Here is a 12,620-nt window from a genome sequence, read left to right as displayed (position 1 = left end):
TCTATGAAGATATTATCCGGGTATCAAAATTACCCTTGTATTTCCCCTGTGCGATGAATTAAAATGATACGAATACATTTATGACGATGCACATAAAATAATATTAAAATTTAAGGTATGTATATGTACTACTATAACTAATATAATATAAGGTTATAGTATTAGATTAGAAAATCATCGATCGATCGACTCGTATCAATAGACCAATCATTTTCTTGTCTAACACAAAAACTATTTTTTGTCAGTACTAGCTGCACCCCACGGTTTCACCCGCGTAAGTGTGTATCCCGTAGAAATATCGAGATAAATAGTGCCTATGTGATATTCTAGTGGTCCAGCTATCTACGTACCAAATTTCATTGCAATCGGTTCAGTAGTTTTTGCGTGAAATAACAACAAACACACATCCTTACAAACTTTCGCATTTATAATATTAGTAGGATAGCTCACCTTCAAATACCCGTGGCCCCCACACGCCTCCCGACACTGCTGTGCCGCCTCTAACACTGTCCAGGTCAGTAAGGGCTTACTGCATGACACCATCGCGTGGATCTCTGACACTGCTTCGCTCTGGAAACAAGGTTTCGAAACTTAATCGGGAAACTAGAACTAGAACTAGCGGTGTCAGAAGCTTTTTTCTACATAGAATGACTAAAAATGACCTTAGTTTTAATTTTGATATATAACAATAATACATTCAAAAATTTTGTCCTATGGCGTTAACATTACACAGATATTAAACTATTATTCACTACAACTCTCCTGAAAAAAAAGTCTTATTTAAAAATGGAGCGTTAAATTGAAGATACTCACCAAGTTATCGACCCTATGACCCGTATTCGACTTCTCAACTATCTTGAGATAGGTCTGCGTGAAGTTCTGCAGGTACAGCCGGAACACCACCGCTGCGGCCACGTAGCCGAATAGACGCCATTGCTGGAATGACGGGCGTATGTAAGTTATCGAATGGACCAACTCCGTATGAGTGGAAATTAAGGGAATAAATAAAGTTTTTACAACGACGTCTAATTATAGCACTTGAAGCACTTAAATTCTGAGTTCAAAACCCCTCCCATCACTATGTTTATCAGTCTATGTTGAGCTGTTCCAGATGATGCTATATTATCTAAGGTATTCCCACAGTAACCCAGACAAATCCACACAACAGCAGGTTAACAGTTTCAATAATTATAACAACTATATAGCAGATACACAATCAGAAACAAATATCCTCACCAATACCACTTTAACACAACCACATAAGGTTGAATTTATTTTGATGTATATTAACTAGCTTAGGCCACTAAAATTTACTGCTTTTACGATTACGCATTTACGATATTAGCAGGATTATATGTGATGGCGTATCTAGTCTGTCGGTGAGTTAGAGACCAGCTATTATATACGATGGCGTATCTAGTCTGTCGGTGTTAGAGTCCAGCTATTATATACGATGGCGTATCTAGTCTGTAGGTGTGTTAGAGTCCAGCTATTATATGTGATAGGGCATCTAGTCTATCGGTGTGTTGGAGTCCAGCTATTATATGTGATGGGGTATCTAGTCTGTCGGTGTGTTAGAGTCCAGCTATTATATACGACGGCGTATGTGGTCCGTCTGTCCCCGCGCGTCACACAAACCGACTGACATGCAGCTCGTACTCGAGCAGCGGCGTCTCGTTGTCCCGCTCGCCGAACTGCGTGCGCGTGGCCGCGTAGCGCACCGCGATGGCGACCACGCTGGATATCGAGTGGCAGCTCTCCTGCATGATGCCGATGCGACCTGGAGAGGAATTCAATAAAATTTATTGCGCAATCGCCGTATGAGAAGTTCACTGGAGCTTACTGTAAGGTTTTCTAATTATTAGTCTGAATTGAAATAAAAACGGGTAAATTATTTTTTATCGACTGGCCACACAGTTGGTCGCTTGGCGGGGCGCGGCGTTCCCAGCGACACTTGCGAGTCTAACGCTCGTGGCGTGCGGACGTATTAAGTTATCTATTGTGTTACAAGAAATATATAATTTGAGCTACTTGAATATTCGTTTTGATTTAACCCCTCGACGACACCCGAAATGTTGTTAACAAATGATTTAGTTATTCCAAGGGAGAATTTAATCGAAATAAAAAATATCCTATCACCAAGTCAGTTCATACCCTTACTGTATACAAAATTTCATCAAAATCCGTGCAGTAGACGGCCATCAAAAAGAAAATACATATTTTCGATCTAAAAATCTAATAATTTATTAGAATTATCTGAAATTAATACTCTTCAAAGAACTATTTCGGATGTAAATTCTCACAATTATTTCCATTATTTATGTACGTTATGCTAACTCACCAGCCGAGAGATTTTCCAGCGCAGCGCCGAGTATTCGAGAAGGTTCCGAGAAGGAGCTCTCGTACACGCCGTCCTCCGTCACGTCCGCGGTTCGGTTGAGAAGGTTCTCCCGCGGTATCCGGTATTTGTTGAACATTATGAAACTGAAAGACAAATTGACAAAAAGTTAAAAAAGGTTTTAGTTACATCTTAAATAAATAAAACACCTAATACATAAAAAATATTGTAGTGTAGTGTGTATAAAAAATAATAATATAATAATAATTATATAATATCCTTATAATAATATAATATCCTTTCTCTTTTCTGTATTTTTAAGTTTTTGTTATGGACTAATGTTGTGAGAACTAAATAAAGATGATTTTTTTTTTTTTTTTTTAATTTGTTCAACGCTGCAATTAATTAATTGTCCTCGTGACCAAACATGATAAATGCATTTTAAAATTATATTAAGAAAGAAAAAAACACGTGGAATTTATGAATGCTTCTGGTTTTATGATTGATTACCGTCATATAAGAAAAACATTAATCGCTTAAGGATTATCGAAAAAATGAAAAAAAGGTATAAAGACCAAACAAAATAAATAAAAATTAAACAATAATTATTTAGTATGTCTTTAGAACCTAATCAAATAATACAATGCTTATTTGTACTTAATGGAATTATATGCAAATCTAAATTAATATTTGTACCACGGGGGAAGCTGGGGCGGACTAGTCAAGCTATCACACTTATATTATAAATGTGAAAATTTGTTTGTTTGAATGTTTGTCCGTCAATCACGTTGAAACTATTGCATTCAGTAGTTTCCGTAATATCCGTTGATTTGATGAAGATTTGTATTTTGTACAGACAGAGTATGAGCTGACTTATGTGATAGGAGATAGATACTTCTTATCCAGATTAAATGCTCCCTTGGGATAAAACAAGAATTTTGTCACTCAGTCAGAGACCGGAAGAGCGTCTACTTCTATAAAAAAATTACACATACTCTATGACGTCATGTGGCGGGATTTCTTTTGGCGCGAAATGCAGCGATTTGAACAGCGGCATAGCATAACGCTAATTCCCTATAGTTCTTATCTTATCGCGTTAGTCACCCGATGCCCATGGACACGTATCTTTCGCACTGATATTATTCATCTATTATGGATGTGCATGATGTTATCACCAAGTTCGAGCAGTTGGTAATTTCGTTAATTGCTTGCTTGGCCCGTTGCCAAACGTTATTAATTATTATATCAAGAGGAATGTGTTTTGCGTTCTTGGAATTTTTCTATTAAAATTTAATCGGAGTTTAATACACGAATTATCTATTCAGGTAAACAAGAAAAATACATTTAAATTGTGCAATATAATGTTAAATTAAATTGTGTAATATAAAAATATTTTTTTAACGATGCATATTCAGCATTGTTATTTAAAGTTTTGTCCATCTTCGTGTCTCTTCAATTCAATGCACCGCTAAAGGCCGTACCGTGTACCGTCAAAAGGTATCTTATGATAAACTTATAATCGCAATAAAAAAGTAAATACGAGCATGTACAACGAAAGTAAGATATCATAATCTTTTAAACTTATATCACACACATTCCCCAAAGAAATTCACAAATGCTCACCCATTATCGATGCCATTAACGCCAATTTTCTCGCCCATGTCGCCCACGATCAGCCCGGGGTACACTTCCAGGGTCTTCGGGTCCCGTACGGGTACGAGGAACCCGTGGAGGCCGTGGTTGGTACCGTCCGGCATCACCAGCTGCGCGAATAGCAGCGTGTGCGTGCAACTTCTGCCTGGAAATAGTTTGGAATTAATATTATTATTGAATGCTTGGTGCGATTTTCCAGATGATCCGCAATTCTGTTCCATCACCACAGATCACAGCACAAGGCGGGTGAATGATAAGGTCTATGCAGCAAAAAGTTCTACGACATAACATGGCATCCTGCTCTTGGAGATATATTTAATTGTGTGTGATATGACCTAAACGCTAATGGAAGTCCTAAATAGTAGGAATGATGATGACAATAATGATATAACTTATAATCGATTGCAAAACGACCAGTATTCCAACCCACTCAGAGCTAACCAGGCTAGAGAAAGACCTGGAATTTTATCAGGCGGAACATCTTAACAATTCTTAATGTGGGAGTCGAACACGCTTCGGCACGAATTGGGCCAGCTCGCACCGGGGAAGTACCACACCCCCACAGAAAACCGGCGTGAAATAGTGGCATGCCACTGTGTTTCGTACGGTGAGTGGGGGAGCCGGAGGCCCATTTCCTTTTCCTCACCTGACCCACTCCATTCCTTCTTTCCTGTCATGAATCCGTTCTTTTTCCCTTACCCACTAAAAGCGGGCAGCGCATTCGCAGAGGCACTACCTTTGCGAATGTTCATGGGCGGTGGTGATCGCTTACCATCAGGCGAACCACCAGCTCAGTTGCCCGCTATGACATAAAAAAAAAACACCCGCAAGGTAAGGCTTCATCAGTGGAGTTGACTAAATACATTTTGATTGCCAATGAAGCAAATAATTATAATAATAGTATTAATAATTAATACATGTTAATTAACAAGGATAGACGTTTGACTGAGATTAGAGAGAACGGAAAGGAAAATGTTTGTTTATTATTATTGTACATAACAATAATATTACATAGGGACTTCCCAAGGATTCAGAGGACAATGGAAGATGAAAATTTATCCATAGAAAAAACTGAAGTTTTACTATAAGAATGTTACTTGTTTATTTAGTACCTTACTCGATATTTAAATAAAATAACAGAAAGAAAAATAAGTTGTAAAGAAGATTTACAGTCTACATTTCCTATAAAATATAATCATATATAAATATAATCTACTATATAAAAATAAGTCGGGTTTTCCTTCCTGACGCTATAACTCCAGAACGCACGAACCGATTTCCACGGTTTTGCATTCGTTGGAAAGGTCTTGGGCGTCGTGAGGTTTAGAGCAAAGAAAATTCCGGAAAAAATTCAACAGAAAAGCGGAAAAAACGAAGCCATCTGGTGGCGAAACGGAGTTCGCGGGGTTTGCTAGTCATATATAAATATAATCATATATAAATATAATACTAGCTGTGACCCGCGGTTGAAACCGCGTAAGTCCGTATCCCGTAGGAATATCGGTATAAAAAGTGCCTATGTGTTATTTCAGTTGTCCAGCTATCTACGAAGCAAAATAGTATTATTATTCACCAATAGATGTCAGGAAAAAAAAACGAATAAAACACGAATATGACATTTTCTAAAAAAAATCCTAGCTAGATCGATTTATCGCCCCCGAAAACCCCTGTATACTAAATTTCATGAAAATCGTTGGAGCCGATTCCGAGATTCCAATTATATATATATATATATATATATATATATATATATATATACAAGAATTGCTCGTTTAAAGGTATAAGATTTGTTCCGTAAATATAAAATAATTCCACATAAAAACAGCTTTTACTTAATATAGTGCAGTAGGTACGTCCCTGGTTTAAATTCTATTATTAAAGTTATATAAATAAACATTTTAAAATTAATTATTTTCACGAACATTGCTCATATCCGCATACAAGAAAGAAGTATTTTTATCACTTATTAAGAACAGGTAATCATAACACTGTAATAAGACACTTAATATATGAGACTTTTATGACAAAGTTTTATGTTTATAATTTTAGCCATCAGGCAAAACAGGGTTACCGTGACGCCTGAAAGGAGTACTAATTCCAGTGTGGGCAAGTGATGGCGCTAGATGACGTATATAGTCTTTTTCCCACACTGAAATAAGTACTGCTTTAAGACGTCGGACGGATTTTAAACGCAATAGACATATTACGAACGGTAAAAAAATGTACCAGTAATGAATTATGTCATTTGGCATTTCCATGATATTTTTCGTATAAGCACGCTACAAATTAACGAATACACGTGTAAAAGCATAATAGTGATAGCAAGATATTGTATTAATCTTTTATTATTAATTCTGAAACGATGACATAAATCCCATCTAATATTGTTACTGCGAAAGTTACTTTATCCGGCTCTTCCCACGCCTAAACCACTGAACCGATTTGGGTGGAATTTCGGATAGATTTTATTCCGGAAATCTTACAGGAACGAAGATGATACAAGAAAAACTGTTGAAAAACTGCAACTCTGTTTGTCAATTTTACGCGAGTATTATACATGTAGAAATTAAAGATTTTTTTAATGGATATTTAACGCGATTTATTCCTTTAAGATTATTTTTTATCCCGACGTTTCAAACACTACACTTAGTATTAATTAAGATAAGAAAGATGAAAGGAACATTCACCTGCATGTACTAGACGTAAAGGCAACGTCTTGCATAACCAACATAATATTCCATAGATCATTTCAAAGTGTCGACTACAAATCTTGGCATTAGCTATAATATATCCTTGAACAACATAGCCCTATGCGGTCTATAAAACAAACAACAATGGGAGCCGAAACTCGAGGCCGCGGCCGTGGCGCTATTAGCGACTGAGTTTACATTAGGAGTCTTCAGTGCAATTTAAATATTTTTGCTTATTGGCAACACTCAATGTATAATGTACAGTAAGGTCCTGTCGTATAAATAGTTCTTTATTTTATTTATTGACATATCTATTTATTTCTTTAACATACTGAGAAAGAGGGGGGGGAGAGGTTAATGATGGTGCGTATAATGTAAATTTTTTGCCAGGTACCCGGAAATGACGTCATTAGATCTAGCTTGCATAAAGACTAAAACTAAACCGCTTTCAAATTGTCAAACCTAACCAAAATATATAGAACCACATGGGACGCACCAGCTTTTAGATAAAAAAAAGAATCGATTACCTGAAACCTCCTCCTTTTTATAAGTCGGTTGAAAATTAAACACGAATATAACAAATGAGAAATTAATTGGTGACCCACGTGTACATTGATAGCAATCGGAGCGTGAAGTTCGACTATTTGCAGTTTAGCAAGACGAATCGATAAGCAGATATACAGGTATGTAGATAAAAAAATACATTAATCCACTGTTAGTTTATATATGTTTATAATTTATTTTTAGAAAATTCTCATCCGATAATTAAATAATTATTTTGCAATAGATAATTTTAAGACATAATTACTTTCGGAAATTACGATAAATTATTGATACCATTATATTAATTTCGGTTATAAAGTATGTTATATATGCATATAAACACTGAAATCTATTTATAAGCTACAATAAGTTAAAAATTTATACACATTAGGGGTTTATCTTTGAAATAATCGAATCTGCCAAAAAATCGACTATGTACTTTAGACCAACTGATAAACACGCATTTTTCAACAATTATTAGGACAAAGTTTACGCGGCAAAATCCACACGATACTAGGTAATATAAATGTTAAGTAACACAAGAATTCTTTATCGCAAATCTTTACAACTTCTATAATATTTATCGATTTTGTATTACCTGCATAGAAAAAGAAACGTGTTTCGATAAAAGCGAAAAGAGTATCAGATATATACTTATATATTTGTAACTGACCTTGGACTTATCCAGGTGAAGTAAAAAGTAACCGATTTAAAAATAACAATTTATGAAATATAATTGTGTTTTATAAACTAAAGAAGTAATCAATTTCAGATGGAAACTAACTTTTAAATATTCACGTGGTTGCAATACTTAAGGTCGTTTTAACGAAGAAAAACGCGTCGGTCCAGTAATAAAATAAATAAAAAGATAACCAGTTATCTTAGACCCCTGAGATGGTTATCGATTGCTACGTGACAGAGATCAAGCTAAAACATTTAAGATATTTTCAACATACTTTTTCATATAAAATTTGATATTCATATTTTGATACATGGAAAATGTACGCTTCATTCTTATTTAGTTTTTATGCATCCGTAGATGATGTATTTTCTTTCTACCTCCTGCTCTACTCTTTTTTATAAAATTACTACTGCTACCTCTAACTTTGAATAGATTTACGTTACTCATTGAATAATAATGAAGATACTTAACAAATATGACCTAATTACACATAAGCCTTATGTAACGTTGAAATAATTTACGAAGTGTTCAGTAGTTTCTGAGATTAGCGTGTTCAAACACGTTCCGCTGAATGTTATTTGTAAAAATAGTATTGATTGATAATACCAAATATAAGTTTTATCACATATAAAATGAATATGAGTAGATTCCCTTATCAAACAAACATGTGATAAATAATGAAAATAAATAAAACTTAAGAAATATTTTAAGAAAGCAAAAACGCATTGTAAGTTTTACTAAGGAACAAATAAGCAAACATGCAAAGTAAAAGCAAACAATTAAAAATTAAAAGTAAGTTCCCAACCAAAATTTATAATAATTATTTTTAACAAAAAACTACACCATTTACAAATTGTCAGAACTAGACCAAATCTAAAAAGGACCACATGACAGGCTTTACAATAGAAAAAGAATCTTAAGAATCGGTTCACCCAGCACAAAGCAATGAGGTAACAAACACAAAAAATACAGTCGAATTGTTTACCACCTTTTTTTTTAAGTCGGTTCAAAAGTGTATTTAAGTATAAACTTCAATACATAATAAATATCGGCAACTATTGATTATGCGAATATGTAAATATGTAAACCACAGCACCGACAAATAGTTAAGACAGAGTGAAAAATAGTGAAATCCCCGGAGCAAAAACGGCAATAAAAAGATTATAAAATTGTGTACAATTTCAAGACGCTGTTAATGCGGAAGAAAAGCTAAAGGTTAGCCAACAAATTGAGCCAATTTAAATCTATAAAAAATATATAAAATGCATTGTCCCCCAAAAGTAATTGCTTAGTATAAGAATATTTCATTGCGCATAGAATGTTAATTAAGCAGATATATATAACGATCTATATTAATACAAGTTATATTTATTATCTTATTTAATTCCAGCTATTTTTATTATATACAGCCGGCAACTGAGCTGGCGGTTCGCCTGATGGTAAGCGATCACCACCGTCCATGAACATCGGCAGAGGTAGGGCCGCTGCAAGGCGTTGGTCGCTTTTAAGGAGTATATGATAAGGAAAGGATTGAAAGGCCAAAGACCAGTCTATTAGGAGATTATTATGCGAGTAAAGCGTACAAGACGAAACTTATCAAAATTTGCCTCCAAGCACCGAATCACCAAAAAAAAAACCAACCACAGCCGAAAAGCCGCCAAGAAAAAAAGCCAAGCGACCAAATAAAATAAAATTCACACAAAGTTTTACCTAGATTACCAACCCAGCATTTAGCTGCCTCGAAGTCGGGGGTGTTGATCACGAACTCCCGCGTCTGCGGGTCGTACGTGGCCGTCGTGCGCATGAGCCGCGCGTCCGAGCCGTGCGCTATCTCTGTTAGCGCGAAACTTGCGAGGATCTAGAGAAAAAAAACAATTTTTTTTTGGCAAGAGATCCTGATGGATGATTATTTATATAATTAAATGTAGGATAACAGTTTTTTTTATTTATTTTTATTTCTTACAAAGACGTAAAGTTTAGAGGATAAGCAACTATAAAAATAAGTGGCACCTGTTTTAGGCTAAACTCAAGTAAACTTGCCTGCCTATTTAAGTCGTCAATACTAACGAAACCTAGATAAGTGAGTTGTACGGTATAAGGATATTAAAATACAAAATGTTTGAAAAACCTTATAGGATACAAACGATGGTCTAGTGTATAGGGAATCGCAAGTCCTCTTTATGATGTAATTTCTATTCTTTAAAACTTTTCGAATACACTTTTGGTCGTGAAATTTGGTATCTTGTAGTATCGTAGTATCTTGGAGTTTGGAGTGGGGGGTGCTATGTCAAGATAATTTATAAGGATTCAAGAAAACTATTGAATAAAATTCAATATCCAATTGAAATCATTATGTTGCAGACAAATCATTTCATTATGCCATGATTAAAATAAAATCAAATACAAACTTGCCGAAATTAAAACTATTGAATATGTAATTATCATGTACCTATACTTTGCTGTTATATCATCATACTTATTATATCTTTAAGAAAAAAAAAGGAAACTTAATATCTAAATGAATAAAACAAAAAAAAAATCTATGAATGAACTTCTTCGAACAATAAAAATAAAAAATAAATATATTTGTTGCAGCTCCTAATTAACAACGGTAAATTCATACATTATTCCTACCGTTTTTTTAACCACTTGGAATTATTCATAGTCATCATTGACGTCACTATCAATGGAATATGTTACCTAGCAATTTAGAAGGAAATAAACGAGGAATGTATGTTTGTTATTGTCACGTATTGGAGTTTTTCCCAACTGCATGAAGATGTTATATTCATGAGGGATAAAGTGAAACATATACCTTATGTCTTGATTTTAATGCAAGGCATAATCGTTTTAATGGACATATAAACACTAATAATCTTGATTGATCATAGATCTCAACGTGGACAAAGCCGCAGGCAACAGCTAGTTGGTTATGTGACACTGTACGTGTTATGTATTCTAACATAGTTTATATAAAAAAAATCAATGCCTATTAATATTATAAATGCGAAAGTAATTCAACGTCTGTCTCTGTTTCTTCTTCACACCTAAAACACTAAAACGATTCCGGATGAAATATGGCACCAAGATAGCCTGAAACCGAATTATGAGAAAGGACACAAGATAGGCTTTCTTCCAGAAATCCCGCGGGAACTGGAAATATGCAACTCTTGCTGCAGGCGGGTTGCGGCTGAGCTGCTTAACATCAAAACAACATACCTTTCTATCTTTGATCGTCGCCTCGTAGAACTTCAAGTGTCTCTCCGTGCCGAGCGAGAGCAGAGCGTTCGAGAAGAGATATATCCCGATCGCCATTTTGACTGACACGCTGGGCGCCAAGGACTGGACCGCTTCGTTGATAGTCATTAGCGTCCGCGTCTGTAGAAGTGAAGTTATATATAAGTAGCCTGTAGACTGTACGAGTCAAGTAGTATATATGTAGTAAAAAGCCACGCTTTAATAATAGAATCAATTGAGATATTAAAGACGTTTCAACGGATTTTAAACGTACAGTCAGTCAGTCTCCTCGTGACCACGCTCGATGTAAAGTGTTCGAAACGTCGGGTTAATAATATAATGAATAAATCGCGTTTAAAATCCGTTAAAAAGTCTTTAATTTCTAAATGTATAATACTCGCAGAAAATCAAACACAAGAGAATCAATTTAATTATCTCCTCTCTAATACGCAGTGTAAGGAAATTATTTCATCCTGACAATCCCTATCGGGAATAAAAGATGTACTCATAAAATTCACATATAAGATACATCTGAAATACTACATTCATAAAATTTCAGTATTCATTCTTTGTAAAGAACATAAACGTTTGCCTGTACTTCGTTAAGAATGTTAATAAGGGTTTATATGACCTGTTTAATTATACTAATAAATGATGTATGATTGTATCGTATCACGCTATTTCCTTAAATCGTCATTTAGTTCGAATTTCACGAATGGCATTGCATGTGACGGCAACTAGAAGACATTTTTTTACAGCAACTAGAGGATTTCTTAATTATTATTGAAACCTTCATCTTACCCGTTTCCCATAACTGGCGTTGAACATCTCGTTGCTCAAGAATTTGTACTGATTGATCTTCTGCAGTTGCAGCTGCGTTATTCTCTTTTGTTCCTCTACTGGGGGCGTCACGGGGTTGGGCGCGAAAAGTGGGTCGTTTTCTAGCGTGTGCCATATTTTGTACTGTGAACAAAGATCAGTCATAGAATTGATAAAGGACAGTCGGACTGTAAAAATCGAATCTAATTTGATTGAAAGAGCAACGTAACATTTTATCTTTTGAAGGAATGGGTAGTAGGAGTAATTGTATATAAAATGACCCAGAATAAATACTTAGTGGTACTAACGTAACAAACGATACGGCTCTTAGTAATAAGTAGATTACAATTTAGTAGTAAGGTTCAATTAAGAGTCGATTGAGTGCCGCACAAAGTTAATACATAGAAATACAATCTGTAGTACGATTTATTTATAGGATTGGTTTAGGTTGGTATCAAAATATGTCGTAGAATCTCATACTCTTGTAAAATCTCTATCTCAAACAATACAGAAAACAAGGAGTTAACCGATGTACTAAATTACCTATTCCAATCAAGACTAAAGTCAGTACCATACGTACTTTTTCGGGGGTAGGCGTGAAGTGAGCCAGTAACGTTTATTTTTGCTGCACAATTTTATTATTTGTAATAGTGGTTTT

The 12,620-nt window shown here is 35.0% G+C and overlaps 1 protein-coding gene across 1 annotated transcript in view; it reads right to left on the bottom strand.

Annotated features, from left to right (window-relative positions):
* Positions 1-12,620, bottom strand: part of LOC119835132 (peroxisomal acyl-coenzyme A oxidase 3-like) — a 21,461-nt gene that overhangs the window by 2,413 nt on the left and 6,428 nt on the right. The window contains exons 3-10 of the mRNA XM_038359789.1: positions 11,945-12,106; positions 11,126-11,284; positions 9,617-9,764; positions 3,962-4,136; positions 2,342-2,484; positions 1,647-1,780; positions 814-936; positions 451-570 (exon numbers count right to left, since the gene is read on the bottom strand). Of these exons, the coding sequence (XP_038215717.1) occupies positions 451-570; positions 814-936; positions 1,647-1,780; positions 2,342-2,484; positions 3,962-4,136; positions 9,617-9,764; positions 11,126-11,284; positions 11,945-12,106 (1,164 nt within the window). The remainder of the gene's footprint in view (positions 1-450; positions 571-813; positions 937-1,646; positions 1,781-2,341; positions 2,485-3,961; positions 4,137-9,616; positions 9,765-11,125; positions 11,285-11,944; positions 12,107-12,620) is intronic.

This window comes from Zerene cesonia, chromosome 20, assembly GCF_012273895.1.
Source record: "Zerene cesonia ecotype Mississippi chromosome 20, Zerene_cesonia_1.1, whole genome shotgun sequence".
NCBI classification, from domain to species: Eukaryota; Metazoa; Arthropoda; class Insecta; order Lepidoptera; family Pieridae; genus Zerene; species Zerene cesonia.
Note: the sequence above shows the minus strand (reverse complement) of the source record. Positions and strands in the feature narration are given on the sequence as shown.